Source organism: Schistocerca gregaria, chromosome 1 (assembly GCF_023897955.1).
Source record: "Schistocerca gregaria isolate iqSchGreg1 chromosome 1, iqSchGreg1.2, whole genome shotgun sequence".
NCBI classification, from domain to species: Eukaryota; Metazoa; Arthropoda; class Insecta; order Orthoptera; family Acrididae; genus Schistocerca; species Schistocerca gregaria.
This window is the reverse complement of record NC_064920.1, coordinates 806,611,866-806,628,630: the sequence shown is the minus strand read 5'-3', so window position 1 is coordinate 806,628,630 and position 16,765 is coordinate 806,611,866. Positions and strand designations below refer to the sequence as shown.

General features: G+C 39.2%; 1 protein-coding gene across 5 annotated transcripts in view; it reads right to left on the bottom strand.

The window, feature by feature from the left end:
- The window catches only part of LOC126270601 (transmembrane protein 17-like), a 58,754-nt gene extending 45,063 nt beyond the window's left edge, over positions 1-13,691 (bottom strand). For 4 of the 5 annotated variants that reach the window (XM_049974083.1, XM_049974085.1, XM_049974084.1 and 1 more), the window contains exon 1: positions 13,152-13,502. In XM_049974083.1, coding sequence (XP_049830040.1) covers positions 13,152-13,266 — 115 coding nt within the window. In that variant the 5' untranslated portion in view covers positions 13,267-13,502. Of the gene's footprint in view, positions 1-13,151 lie in introns of all 5 variants that reach the window. The other variant, XM_049974086.1, reaches the window with a different exon arrangement.
- Positions 13,692-16,765: the final 3,074 nt, after the last annotated feature.

Below are 16,765 nucleotides of genomic sequence, written 5' to 3'. Positions count from 1 at the left end.
GAGTGAGTATATTTACAGGGATATTTTAAATACAAAATTCAACCTCTCTTTTTCCTCACCATCTACTGACACATGCAAGGTGTGTGATTCATTGCGCATAAAACTTTCACATGTGGAGGAAGATGTTGAAAAAGCTAACATACAAAAAGAGTTAAATCTGCATCAATTAAAAGCGCAACAAGCACATAATAATCTAAAGACAGTTACAGCTTATTCTAAAGATCACAGTTCTGTGAAAGTGATAGCATCCGATTTACAACAAGCTCTGCCTACTTCCCATCTACACACTACTGAAGTGTTCTATAAGAGACAGTTGTGGACTTTTAACTCTTGCATGCATGATTGTACTTCAGATGATGTGCACATGTATGTATGACCACAACATATTGCAGGATGGTGTGCTGATGAAATATCATGTTTAATTAAATATACTTCCAACAATCTTCAAAATATTGATAAATTAATTGTGTATTCTGGTAACTGTTTTGCTCAAAATAAGAACATATCCTTAGTATATTTTTGGTTCAACTTATTCACAAACAATAAGTTAAGGAAATAGTTCACAAGTATCTAGTATCAGGTCATAGCTACCTACCCTGTGATAGGGACTTTGGACTCATAGAGAAGAAAAAGAGATTGGAAAAATGTGTGTATACACCTGCTGGGTGGGTATATCTTATAAAAAATACTAGAACAGGTAAAAGGAAATTTAATGCAACTGAAATGCAACAGGTTGATTTCATAAGTTCAAAGCCTTTAACTGATAAAATAAATAATCTTAAATTTACTGAGGATAAAGAACCCATTCTTTACAGTCACATTTCAATGCTGAAAATCTGTGCTGAACAACCATGGAAATATTGTGTCAGGTATTGTTATTCAGATTGTATAGAGCAAGATACATATGTGAGTATCGTTAAAAGACAAAAGAGAAAGAATTATCACACCCTTGAACTACAACAAACTACATGGTTTAAAGAAGATTATGAAATCAGAAACACGGAAGTAAAGGACAAAGTTGCTGTTGCTGTAACTGATCATGCGGCATTTGCTAGTGCTTGTGCAAAGTTTTGCAGTCGATTTTACACTGGTACCCATACAAGATTCAGATGGTGCAGCAACTGAAACCCCATTATCCACAGCAACATTCTGAATTTGCTCTTCGGTTACTAGCACAGAATGAAGTAGATGACATGTGACTCAACAAATGAGTAACGAGGCACTGAACAACCATGGAAATATTGTGTCAGGTATTGCTATTCAGATGGTATAGAGCATGGTACATATGTGAATATCGTTAAAAGACAAAAGAGAAAGAATTATCACACCCTTGAACTACAACGTGTTCAGCTAGTGCCAAAATATTCCAACCCAAGGCCAATTAACCCAAAGGGAGAACGATATTAATGACCTTTTGAAATATGTTCCACCCATTTACCATTCATTTTACAATAGTCTGTTATCTCAAAATAGAACTGAGGAAGATGAAAATATACAACATATTTTGGAGGTTGACAGTGAAGACATTTTTGATACCCCTGATTTATATAGTAGGCCTACTGTGTAATCTTGCAAAACACATACTGAAAAAGTATATTGAAAAAGAAAGCTCTTGCTTGTAATAAGTTTAGAATTTTAATATTTTACTGACAGAACAACTTTGTGTAATGTGTTGTTACTTTAAATTCATATTAAAACTTGTAGAAGAACTATTGGGATGAACATATGATTAATTACATTACATTTATTTGAATAGCATTTTTTATTCTTTCTGATGTATACATAAATGTCAGTGCAACAGTGGCCTAACCAAGAAAACAAGTTGCAGGAACTACACTATTTCTAAAACTAATTCACAAAACACTTTATAACATTGTGGTTAAGTTACTCAATCGTCATGGAATACACCACTATCAAAAAAATTAGTATTTCCAAATTACAAGATAAACCACAATTGTATAACTTTGACCTTCTCTTTCTCTATTTCTTAAAAAAGTGGCTGAGACCACTGTTGCACTGACCCCCTCAATTGTCAGTTGGAAAGGTGCCAGCCCAGGCAATCACTCCTCCTTGGGCCCAGCCTTTAACAGGGGATATGTGGTAGTCCTAACTGTCAACACAGATGTTGGGAATTACGCATTACACTGTTAACCTTCGCATATAAAATGCATGAGCTGGCCTTCGGGATCACACAAGTGGTGAAGAGAGAAGAAAAACGAAAGACTTCAAACATTCATTGAAGCAGAGCAAAAATCTAATAAATCAGAGCCCAAAAAAAGAAAGGGAGAATAGCATGGAAATAGTAGTAGAACAACAGACTCGCAGTGGGGGAAAGGAAATAGTACTGCAAGGACTGTGGGCTCCATGCTTGCCAAGCACTTGCTCACAAGAGGAACTGGTATATGACAGTCGACTTATTTTGAGGAAGAATACTTTCCTTACCTATGCTAGTACACTTCTTAAATCTTCCACACTTCATAAATCATGTCGTTTTGCTTCCACAGAAGGGGAATTCCTTAACCGTCTCTATTACATGGTTCCCAATTTTGAAGTCAAGTTAGTTGCTAATCACACTCCTGCTACTCTTAAATACTACCTTCCTTCAGTTTGCTCTCAACCCATACTATGTGCTCAGCAAACTGTAAATTCCACTTAACATGCCCTGCAATGTTTCCTCATTATCCTCTCATTCTATACTTTATACTAGTTCTGAACTTTCCTTTTATTCGCTTCATTCCATCTTCAATATAAATGTTTAACAAGAGAGAAAGAACACGTCTCTCTTGGTCTCCAATATTTTTGTTCCATCTTTGTTCTTGTATACATTTTATAATATCGTGTTGTTATAATTAAAGTGCAGCTACTCACAGAGGTCCAGTATGGGCTGAATTACCACATGCCAGGGATACTTGGTACATATGCTGATATGTTAATGCATTAATGCAGAATCTATTTATGCTGGGAAATAAATTAGGTTCAATTGTGGCCACTAGCTGCAAATCCAGCATTGCACACTGTTCGTATGACAATATGACACCCACACTGTCATATGACAGGCCATCACACGAGTGAACAGTGTGGCTATCAAGAAAAGAAACTGTGCACTGTTCGGGAAACTGTTTTCTCTATTTGGCAGCAATTAACATTGCTGCACAGGGAGAGTATCACTGACAAAGGTTGAGAAGAGGCCTAATGTCACTACATGGTTTAAAGAAGATTATGAAATCAGAAACACAGTAAGCTTGGTGTGGTACCTGGAAGAGGAATCCGTCCTATCCCAGTGGAAGTTAAGGACAAAGTTGCTGTTGCTGAAACTGATCATGCGGCATTTGCTAGTGCTTGTGCAAAGTTTTGCAGTCGATTTTACACTGGTACCCATACAAGATTCAGATGGTGCAGCAACTGAAACCCCATTATCCACAGCAACATTCTGAATTTGCTCTTCGGTTACTAGCACAGAATGAAGTAGATGACATGTGACTCAACAAATGAGTAACGGGGCACTTTATACACTCCACAGTGCAGTGAACAGATAGAACTGCTGGACTGGGGTTACTGTTAAAGCACATGTTTTGCGTGAAGAGCTATTGCATTTGCCTTACGTGACTGACTGCTGTGGATTTACAAGCACCTTTATTCTTGGTCCATTTTTCTTTGAAGAGAATACATCCAGAGTGCTTGTCAGATGTGCTGTGATGTCTTCATGTTATCGACACCTCCTTGTACAGGACATGATTCCTCCTTTAAGAGTGAAAATGTGAGGAACTCACTGTTTTTATGCAATACTGGAGCAACACCTCATGTCACTTGCCCAGTGAATGATCTGCTCTATGCAACTCTCCATGGACACGTTACCTCTGGAGGTTTTCCAGATGCACGTACAGCAAGATTACGTTATCTGAATCCATGTGACTTTTGGCTCTGGGGACAATGAAAAGAATCCATTTACCAGGGACACATTCGGGCCAGTAAGAAGAATCACATTCCTCAGACTCCACCAGAACTGCTGCGAGCAACTGTTGATCAAGTTATTTTATGGATGCAGCACCTTATCAACACCTCCAATGCTCATATTGAACAAACTGTTCAAGCGGCAGTTAACAGTAAAATCAATGTTATCCTTTACGCATTGTTTGGACTTTTCTGCCCATGTATTGTTCCTAATCCATTAGATATGGAAACATTTCTATACATCTTTCTTGCATTTGCAGTGCCAGATTTGCAACTGGTGGCTAAAATTGGAACTAGTTTTTTCAAAAGCATTACAACGTCTACAAAGTTTTGCTGTCATATGATAATTACAGCACATATTGGACCTCTGCGAGTAACTGCACCTTCATATTAACCACCTGATACCTGTCTTTCCCTGTAGTATTCACGTATTTCTCTGAGGGTTTCAAATACTTTGCGCCATTTTATATTATGATAACTTTTTCTTGGTGAACAAATCATACGGAAGTGGATGTGATTTTCTTAGGTCTTATTTCCAATATCAAGTACTTTATTAGAACTGGCCGTCTAGTGCCTATACCTTTCCTACAGCCAAACTTATCATTTAATTGATCCTCAGTTTTCTTTTTTATTCTTCTGCATATTACATTGGACAGAAACTTGGCTGCTTTAACTGTAAAAGCTCATTGTTCAATAGTTCTCACATAAATCTACCCTTGCGATTTTCAGGATTGTCTGGATATTTTTCCAAAAGTCCAGCATTACGTTCCCAGTGTCTTAATACTACCGGCCGCGGTGGTCTCGCGGTTAAGGCACTCAGTCCGGAACTGCATGACTGCTACGGTCGCAGGTTCGAATCCTGCCTCGGGCATGGATGTGTGTGATGTCCTTAGGTTAGTTAGGTTTAAGTAGTTCTAAGTTCTAGGGGACTGATGACCACTGATGTTCATCCCATAGTGCTCGAGCCATTTGAACCATCTTAATTCTACAGACTAACCTAATTTATCATTTGGTTGCCACGTGCCCGATGATTTAAAAAAATTCACACAGGATTGTCATCTATCGCTTCTCCCTTGTTTTGAACACAATTCTTCTTTGCCTCTGTCAAGCCCCGACACTCGTACTCCTTGCAACAAAGGTATATTACATAAGATGAAGTACACAAAACCAACTGTACGGATGGAAAATGGACAAATTAGACAGGAAAACAGCAATGTAGCTGCAATGACACCATTCAAGATTCCTGACTTATCAGTTGGTTGAGTTATGAAAAATTCCACTAGCAGGCGCAATGTTTCCCCATTGATCCAAACTATCATCCTTGATCACAGGTGATACTCGAATTGTGACACCCATGTGTTCAAGAAGGCCCTTGCTGTAGTCTCCACCAATCTCTCACTGACAGATACTGCCTCTGACCATCACGTATATCTGTCAACTGCTATGAACAAAGATCAGTATCCCTCAGGTGGTAGCAATGTATGTATGTGCACATGGAAGAACTGATTTGCTGTTTCCAGAAAGTCCTAGTCTATGCATGTCTACCAACTTTACACCTTTGACTGGATGGGCATGTCCTCAATCACACGTGGGAACTTCTCTTACACCAGACCACACAAATTTCTCTGTCAACAATCTGATGGTTGTGTTAGCACCTGGAAGTGCGAGGTTGCAAGTTCTGTCAAACACCAAGCATCGCATCCTCATGGGACCGAATGCTGTCAGATGGTGTTTGGACATGTCGCACCAAATTAAGTGCCTTCTTCCCTAATATTCTTACTTGCTTGAGTTTAAGGCATGTTGAGGTGTCCTGTAACAACTGCTGTAGCTGTTCATCTGTGGCTTGCTCTTTTCTTAGCTGATTGTAATCTCACAATTCATAAATTGCAACAACTATTGGGAAAAAAATCTGCCACTATATTATCTGTCCCTTTTGTGCTTAATATCAATGGTAAACTACCCAATGAATTCCAGCTCGTGGAATTGTTGTGCGGAATAACCTCCTTTCCTCTCCTTAGAGGTGAAGGTCATCGGCTTATGGTTGGTAGAAACAGTAAAAGAGTGAGCTTTGACACAAGGACGGTCAGCAGCTCCCTATCATACTCACAACATTCAGCTTGTGCTTTTGAAAGATTTTTTGAGAAAAACCCTGAAGGTTTCCCAACTACTCTCAATTTTTTAATACAGGGCAACACCAATTGCAGACTGTCTGGTGTCCACTACAACCACCAAAGATACATTACAAAATCAGTGTGCCTGTTACCCACCAGCGCATCCATGAGTAATTCCTGCATCTTCTCTGCCTCAGGTAAATGGCGTCTTGTGAAAGCTGATGATCCCCAGGAACCTCCTAAACTGATGGTAACATGTTGGCGACAGGATTTTTTTAACGGCCTCAACTTGTTCTTTGAGAGGACATATCCCCAACACTGACACTTCATGCCCTAAGAATCAGATTTGCTTCTGCCGGAGGACACACTTAGCTTTATTTCTAGTTCATGGGATCACCAATTTAGTATTGGAGGGCAGCATGGAGAGTAAAAATCGTAGAGGGAGACCAAGAGATGAATACACTAAACAGATTCAGAAGGATGTAGGTTACAGTAGGTACTGGGAGATTAAGAATCTTGCACAGGATAGAGTAGCATGGAGAGCTGAATCAAACCAGTCTCTGGACTGAAGACCACCACCACCACCACCACCACCACCACCACCACCACCACCGCCGCCGCCGCCGCCGCAACAGCAACAACAACAACTGGATTCTCTGAAACACTGTCTTGTGGTGGTCTTCATGTAATCTAGGCGTTTATGAAAATATCAATATACTGTCCAGGTATGTAAAATATAAATTTAGTCTCCTCAGTACCTCATCAATGAATCTCTGCCAAGACTGGGCTGCGTTTTTTAGACTGAGTGGCACGAAGCAGAACTCTAAGAGACCGAAAGGTGTTATGATGGCAGCCCTGAGAATGTCTACTTCAGCCCCAGGAATCTGGTTGTAGGCCATTTTACAATCTACCACACTGAAAAAAAAAAAGAAAAAAAATGGTTTCGGCTAACACGTAGATTGGAAACAGCATAATGGTCCAGGTATGTCCTTGTGTTTAATGTACGATAATCCGCACAGGGTCTCCCAGTACAGGCACTGGAAGAAAGTGAATGGGCAAACATTTTTCTTTGTCTGTTCACTCCTGGATAAACTGTCACATGTAATGAGTCCAATCACTGGTGCAGAACCCTGTTCACCTCCTACAACTTCACTCTCAGCTACTATAGTTGTGGGGGTTGATTTTTCATTTGTACCTTGGCAACTTTCAGAAAACATGTGGCCTACTGTGCCTATTGCAGGTTGTTGAGCTCATCAGGGAAAGAGCAAGGCGAAAAGAGCAAACCATTTGTGGTAGCAACATATCTGTTCATGTCATTCCCACGGTGCCTGGCTCTGTCATCTGGGGAAGCCAAGTTTCTTCGCCTCTAGTGTTGACAGCTGCTTCTGCATTGTATGAGTCTGTAGCTTACATCATGGAGTTGCAAATCTACGTTCACTCTCAGTACTTGCCTTACACCTGCAGCCTCCATCTTCCATTGTCACGAATGTGCCTTCTTCTCCTTCTATAGCATGTATTTTCTCTGCCACCGACAGCACAGCATTGATATCAGTGCTACATGCGACTACCGTTGTTTTTAGCTACAGTGGCAGCTGTGTGAGCCATACATGCCTTAATGTGCCATTCGACATTGCCTTCTCCTCTACAATACTTTGGAGATGCCGCCAAAACTTAGGTGTCCTATCACCAATACATTCTGGGGTGCAGGAACTGCTGCGTCTCTTGATTTGTGGTTTTGCATAGGTGTTTATTGCGTCTCTCAAGAGTTAGTACCAGTCTTGTGAGGGCAGTTTTAATTTTAACATTGGACACGGTCTCTATTGCTCTTGCATCCAGGCTATTGACAGCCACTGCAAACCTAAGTGTAATTTTCTGTAATGATGTTCTGTGTGAATCCTCAATCCAACCTGTCTTCTCCGGTAGGAGCTTAGGTGTTTGTGGCTTCATTGGTGGGCCAGCAACTGCTTTATGAGTCACTTCTCCACCAGCTGCTGCCGGTGCCCCCTACAGGTGGGAATTCTTGTCATCCTGTACTGTAATTTTCATCTGCAAGTCTTTAGTTTGTTTCTCCAAATCTCCCTGTAGCTGTGAAACTTTCTGTTCTATCTGAAAGCGTTTGGATCCAAAACACGAAGTGCTGTGCTCAAATTTACCAATTTGTCTTGGTTTTCCGAGGTCACCATCTAAAAGATATAGCTCATTGTGCTCTTCCTACTGCACAGAAAGGTGATTGTATGCACAATAACTATTTACCTCGAAAACTCTATTCAACAACTTGATAATGGAATCATAACAGATTTGTTGAAACTAAAAATCGTAAAGAATGGCTATGTTACAACTAAGCTACTTAACCAAAGAATAATAGAAATGTCTTTCTAGTCATCATCTGCAGCAAGTGGTTCACACAATATAAATATAATGTGCACCTTTCATCTCCCACTCCCCCCACCCCACCCCACTCCTCTCTCTCTCTCTCTCTCTCTCTCTCTCTCTCTCTCTCACACACACACACACACACACACACACACACACACACACACACACACACACACACACACACACACACACACCTTTAAGACAAAGGATGATAACAATAGTTTCAAGACTGGAGTGGACCTACAGGACAAAATAATATTGAATACAATATAGCCAAGAAATTTCTTGGTTCATCACTTTTTATTCTGGAAGATGCCCAGTATCTGTACCATGGATACACAATTAAATGCACTTACACTAACTGCCAGTCTAAATGTTCAGTGTCCGATATCAAAACTTGTGTTACCGTTTGTTGTTAAGGAACTGAAAGCATGTGTGTTGTGTTTTTCACCACTGACTGGTGAAAGCAGAAGGTGAATACCACACACACACACATAACAAGTGCACAGACACTGAGTGCATGGTACCAAAAACAGCTCTTTCTGGTGGAGTGACAGTGTATGCAATCAATAAATTTTGTGTCAAGGAAATTAACCCAACAAGGTACTGTGTTGATTTAGATACGGGATTGGCGGTAAAAGTCCAGATTACTTATAAATATACCAATGTGCAAATAAACATTGGTCCACCTACCATCTCCAATGATTTAATTAAAAAACATTGATACACTTACTCAGCGTGCCCATATGAATCAATTGTATAGTCATTTTACAACCACATGTGATACATTTCATGTCTCTTCATTTAACCCACAAATACATTTTGACAAGAGATGTCCGTATTGAAATTGTTATTATTTGTCAAACTACTTGGGATAACAGGATAAATATAGTGGAACCAACCATTCATTACAATGCCAAGTATAAATTCTGTAATTAATTTACCAAATATTTCTCGGTGTTCAGCAGCAGAATCATTAAAAAGGAGAAAGTATATCATCTGAAACCTGCATCACATTTGTTAACTGGCAACAAGAAGCTTAAGGGAGAACACGTGTATTCAATGTCCTCAGGGCTAAATTTAAAGCATTTCCCACTATTCCTTAAGAAAGATCCTATGAGCAAATTTCAAAACAAACTCAAGACAAAAAGCAACCAAACAAAAATCACAGTACATTCCTAAACTAGTTAATAAAAAATGCATTGCACCAATAATAAATGAACACCTCAAAGTGGCAAAAGAGTTCAGTATAAGGAATACGTGTTGTTGCATTATTTACATGCAAAAGGAATGTACAACAGGTAGAGTAAAGAGGCTACAAAGGATTCAATTGCACTGAAAAGGCCCACAAGCCATGCAAAGGAGCTTGGGATCTAGTCAATGGGCATAAGACAAACTAAACAGCTGATAGTTATCTATAAGTTTAGCAATATTTTCATTATATCTGTCTGCAGCTCATCGCCTTCTCTGTGCGGCGAGTAGCACACTATCATTTTCATATTTTTAGTAGTTCTACTTAATTTGATGAGTTCTTTGTAGAATAATTGAAAAACTTAGATCCAAAGCTTGAGGATTGGCCTTACAAGCAGGTCTTTTCCATTGTTGCATTAGTGAATGGGAGAAATTTAACCATAAAACTATCATTAGCACTGTAAAAACTTAAAAGCCTTTGAAGAGTCCAGATACCTATGGTATGTCATGTGCTGTCCTGAAGAAACTACACATTATAAAAATGGATGTATGTTCCACTGCTCCTTTTGAACCACTGGACCAATTTCAACAGAACTTGGTACATACACCCCTAACAGCCAGGTAGCAATCGTTGTGAGGGTAAGAGCCACCTACCTACCATAGTTCAGGAGGTAAGGCATCATAAACGAGGTGCACAAAAAGTTGCCATATCATATCTAACATTTAAATTTATTACTTCTCTGGTACTAACATTATTCACAATAAATTTTGCAGACAATATCTATGTATGCTGTTAAATGCACCAACAAAATTATATCATGGTACCACACACACTTCAGAGGAAACAGTGCCATAAACACTAAAATGCGTGAAAAAAATGCTGCATTGTGCACAATGTTTAAATTTATTGCTTCCTTGCTACTAACTATTTGCAACACAATTTGGATACAATACCCACATTTGCTGCTGAATATACCTACACAAAGTATCATTATAAGACACACAGTTCAAGACATGTGACATTACAAACACTGAGATACGTGAAAAATGCCGCATCATACACAGTTTTAATTAATTTATTCTTTCCTACTAATACACTCCTACAGCCAAGTCAAAGTAAGGAAAGTCCTGACATCTGAGAGTGTTTTCAGCAGGTTTCAACTGTGAATCAAAAAAAGGTATAGATGAAAACTATAGCCATTTATAGAGCCATGAAGAGGCATTGTCATAGAGATGTTTACAAAACTGTATTGTCATACACAAAGTGGCTGTACTTTTACATTGGTACAATCTGCCTACTTCTTTGTACAACTGTTTCATAATCTCAAAGGTGTTTTCACAAATACATAGAACTGAAATTTTTTCAATATTACACTACAAACACGCTTTATTTTTTGTTTTCATTTCTAATACAAAATTGGCAAAATGAATACCCGGGCAATTTTGGATTTATCAGCTAGTCACAGTAATAAACAAATGCTTCCCCCAGTAGCTCTAACAACAACAGTTTACAGAAAATAATGACCTGATTACAATGTCATGCTAGAGTCCAATATCAATCATTCCTGTACAGCCTAAAGTGATGGAATCTGCACTGAAAAATAAGTTTTTCCACTTACACATTAAGTGGCATATTCTACAATATGCACCAAGGATTTAAGAAAGGAAGATATAGCAATGAAAAGTGTAAGTAGCACTGACACTGTGGCCTTAGAAAAGATGCACTAAGTCACTTCCACACTATGGTGTTGATTGTAGTCTGACAATCACACAACTCTGCTTCAAAAGAAGGTGACAGATTGTGCCTGACCAAAGAGCAATATTTTGTGAAAAGGAGCTAGAATACACCATCACTCTGAGACCTGCAGTTGAGCTGCTCTTTATTGATAGAATTTCTACATGACTGGATGTAGAGGTCAGATATTACTATTCACTGACAAGATAATATTATTACCTAGTGGGAAAGACCGTAATTAGGCAGTTCATGAGGCAGTTTTATAATTCAATATGGCCCAAGAATGGTTCACAGTAGACTAGATTAAAATAAGACAATATGCTGCATGGGTATTATGTAGTCATGGTGGCACTGGATTCTTGGGCAGGCCTAATATAGATGACACAAAACTTCTTGGTTTCAGCACTGACAGGAAGTTCACCTGCAAAGAGCAGACGGCACATGCATTTGCACGCGCACATGTGTACGCTTTCACAGCTATTGCAGTTACATTGAAAATAAAGTAAATAAAAGAAAAAATATCACTAACACTTCGTGTAAAAATGGCAGCACAAATAACAGTTGGAACATTTGTGATATGTATGGTTTTTTCTACAGAGACTAGGTTTATCATTTATTTGTATCAGTTTTGGGACACCTTATCAAACACAAATGGTAGGAGCAGCACATAGTAGCACTTAACTTTAAGAAGACAAAGACTGTGTCATAACAACTGCCTCAAAAATAAAAAATCATGCATACAATCACTCAGTCACTAGTGACAGTGCAATTTTCTAGTCCATTAACAGAAAAACATTAAAAGAAATTTTCAGTTTACAAATTGAGTCATCCTAGAATAATGAAAAAGAACAAGGGAGCCCACTGCCTGGAATTTTTTTAAGACCTATGGATCTCAACGTCCCCTGCATGTTATAATTTTCATAACATAACTACACATCACGAAAAAAACCATACATCAACATGCCAGAAGCCCTATACACAAACAAGAACCGCAAAATGAATAAATTTTGAAAGAAAAGACAAAACAGTAACAGTGTTAACTATTGATCCCCCTTGCCCTTTTCAATATAGCATTGACGTAAATATTAGGCTGCGCTACCGACCAATTTGTTACCACAACCTTCATTTTACTTTCACATTTGTTGGTTTGGCCAACTCTCAACCAAATTATATGTAAGCATTAAGCCTCATTAACAGCTAATTTGTTACAACCAAACTTTCTGCTTTCACATTCTTTAGCTTTGCCAACTTACAATCAAATTGTCACCATCCAACATAACCTAGATCTCGGGCCGAGATAGAAATCGGTTTGCCAATACAACCAAGATTTCATGGGAAGGGGGATGGGGAAATGGGAGACAACACATTTTAACTGTTAAAATTATATAATACATTACATAAAAAGGCATTAAAGAAGCATGAGGTACAGACAGCAAAAAAAAAGTTTACGCACACCAACTCAAAAAAACTTACTATACAAATAAACAGAAATTAACAACAATAAGCAAAATGTATGTACGTCTACTCTATTAAGATGCATTTTGGTACAACTAAAGCAAGTTTTTTCCTTCGTGTGTGTAATTTTTCCGTGCAATACTTGTATACATTATTATGAACAGTTATCAATGTCAACGACTCAATACTGGAAAACAATCAATGGCCAATCAAGATTCTTGCTTCCCGATATGGCTCAGCATAATAGAAAATAATTTAATTCATAAAAGCAGTGGTAAGGAACAGGAAAACGAACTGCAAACAGAGTGCAAAAATTACTGTAAAATTCTGACCTACTCCCTCCGGACTGTTTAATGTTTGGACGGAACACGTAGACAAACCAGGAAATATTTTTTCTGATATAGTTGAAAACGTCTTTCCGTAAAGTCTTGCTCTTCTGTTCTCCATCACACCACAGTGTAACAGTGTTATGTTAGATTGTGATCACACCCTCGTTGCGGTTTTATAAAATGACCTTAAACTCGCAGAACCAGTTAAAGTAAGTACATCGAAAACCACAATCGAGCTGCAGAAAGAAAAGTGATTACGAGAACCTTTTGGACGTAAACAAAGCTTTTCGATTCTGGCGCCATCCTGCAGTTGACATTTAACACTGCGGTACGGATCAGTTTCTGCTTTCATATGATTGGCTGGCATTAATCACTTGCACGTACACATCCCCTCAATCGCATCGGTGAGTCAAGTGGCTTGTGGAAACACCGTAGTGGCTCCCTGTCTCTCCAGCTGGCCTACTGACGGAAAAACGTTAGTGAGCGCCGTAAGAATAGTTCGGCTGCAACAGGCAGAAGCAGCATTCCTTGTATCCATAAGGGGTGCTAGCAGGAGACGAACATTGTTGGTGCTGCTCATATTAGCGATTTTGACCGAGATAAACTCACGCTGCAGAGTCCTTCTTCGGCACGCCGCCGTAGAACTATGCACAGAAACCGCTAAGTGAAAAATCCGTGCAATAAGCACCTTTGTTTATATATAAAAGCCGACTTCGGAATTCTGTTTCTCGGACATGGAAGGAGTTGCTAGACATTCATAAGTAGCTGCAGATTGCCCTGACTACCATCAACCGATTGGTAGCTGCTGCAAATCAGTGTGTTGGAAAAGCTCCTGAGACTCATACCTGTGGTACCAGTACCTAAGCTATCTCAAGCACTGTCTGCTAATGTGGATCTGTCTCCTCTGCAGAAAGTATGGGGCCTGTTATTGCCCGTCCATTTGCCTTTGAGTGGCGTTTCAGTGGTACAGCTACACATCCTGTACAAGGTGGATGGGAATCATGGAGAGACCACAGTGTTATTCTGATCCCCCTAATCATCAAGTCTGAGGTGCTGTCTTTCACTGAAACTGGAAATGAGTCAGTGGAACTCACTTCACCTGTTTCGGCTGAGGTCATGAGAAGTTAAATGCAAAAGTGTAGAAGTCTATTAATTGTCGGAGGTTCAAACGTACAGCAAATGATACTTCTCCTTACAGGAATGGCAGAAAGAGACAGGAAAGAGCAGCAGCTGCACTCAGTGTATATGCCTGGGGGCTTCATTCAAGATGTTGAAAAGTCTATTCCAGCAGCCACTGAGGGAACAGGGTGCAACCAGTTGTACACTGTCGCGCTTTGGAACAAATGGGTTCCAAAGTAATACTTGGTCCATTCCAACGACTGGCAGAGATGGTTGAGAAGACCAGCCTTGGACATATAGTGTCAACGAAGCTCACAATTTGCAGCATTGTCCCCAGAACAGATCAAATCCCTTAGGTTCTGAGTTGAGATGAAGGACTGAACTAGAGACTTCAAAGGTAATGTGACAAGCTAAGATGCAACTACCTGGACTTGCACCATAGGCTTGACATCTGTAAGGTCCTCTTACATTGGTAAGATGTGCACTACACATCATAGGCTGCTACTCTGGTAGCTGAGTGCATGTGTGTGTCGCACAGCAGTTTTTTGTTTTTTAGATTAGGTGACTCCCCATCCCGTCCAGACAACGATAGCTGCAGGAAACACAGAAGTATCAGTGTAAGATAAAAAATTACGACTCACAGGAGAGAGTATTAAAATCCTAATGCTTAACTGAGAAAGCATTCACAAAAAACCCCAGAGTCTGAAGCACTCCTGAAAAGCAGTGAAGCTCACATTATACTACAGACAAAAGGTGGCTGAAACCTGAAATTGATGCCAGTGAGAATTTTAGAGAAAATGTAGTTGTATGTCGTAAGGATAGGCTAATGGGGAATGGACATGGTGTATTTGTCTCAGTAAACAAGAAACATAAATCCACCGGAACAGAAGTTGAAGCTGCATGTGAGAAGATCATTGGGGCAAGACTTAGTATCAGGAGTGGGCGTAAAAAGATAACTGGATCCTTCTGTGGCCCACCAGACTCATCTCCTAATGTAACTGAAAACTTTATAGGAAACCTCTGTTCAATTGTACATAAGTTAACCAATCATGCAGTAATCATCGGTGGAGAGTTTGATCACCCAACAATTAACTAGGAAAATTACAGTTTGTTAGTGGTGGGCATGATAAGACATCCTGTGAAACATTATTAAATGCTTTCTTTGGAAACTACCTAGAAATGATAGGAACATAACTCATGATGGAAATATATTGTATCTGATGGAAGAAATAGACCTGACCTCTTTGAGGATGTCCACATCGAAACTGATAGTGACAATGATGTGGTTGTAGCAACAATGATTACCAAAGTACAAAGTACAACTAAAATAAAAAAAGCTATATATGTTCAGCAAACTAGATTAAAAGTCAGTTGTGTCACATCCCAGTGACGAACTTGAAACTTTCTGCACAGGACAGGAGCATACAGAGGAATTATGCCTCAAATTTTTAAATCATAGTTGACCACTCGCTGGAAAGATAGATTCCTAGCAGAACAGTACATAATAGGAGGGAACCACTATGGTATTCGGTCACTGTAATGAAACTTCTAAAGAGATGCCTGCGTAATAGGTGTAAAGCAAAGCATAGGGTTATAGATAGAGAGATATGAATAAAAACAATTTGGTTCTCAAGAGAGCAGTGCATGAGCCCTTCAGTGACTACCATAGCAAATGATCTTTCACAAAACCCAAAGAAATTATGGTCATATGTAAAGGTTTTAATGTCACTAAAGTTAGTGACCAGTCTCTACTGAATAAGACAGGAAATGAAATTGAGAAAACATGCCCAGTTCTTTGAAAAGAGCAAATGCCACACCTGCTGTAAGAATGGAAATAGAAGTGATCCACAAACCTATCATCCAGTATCCTTGACATCAATTTTTTGTAGAATCTAAGAACATACACTGAACTGAAACGTAATGAGGTATCTTGAACAGAATGGCCCCCGCCGTGCCAACCAGCATAGCTTCTGAAAACATCGATAATAAGAAATTCAATTCACACTTTTCTCACATCGCATACTGAAAGCTCTTCATTTCCGAAAAGTATTTGACTCAGTACAACACCTATGCTTATTGTCAAAAGTACGATCATATGGGGTATCAACTGAAATTTGTGATTGGTTTGAGACACTTTTGGAGAGAGGTGGAGAGTCATCGTCAGATGTAGGAGTAACTGCAGGTGTGTCCCAGGAAAATCAGTTGGGATCCCTGCTGTTCATGTTGCATATAAGTTACCTTGCCAACAATATTAAAAGTAACCTCAGACATTTTGTAGATGAGGCAGTTATCTATAATGAAGTACTATCTGAAAGAAGCTGCAAAACTATGCAGTTAGATATTGGTAAGATTTCAAAGTGGCGCAAAGAATGGCAAGTTGCATTAAACGTTCAGAAATGTAAAACTGTGCACTTCACAAAACGATGTAACGTAACATCCTATGACTATAATGCCAATGAGTCACTGTTGAAACCAGCAAACTCAAACAAATACCTTGT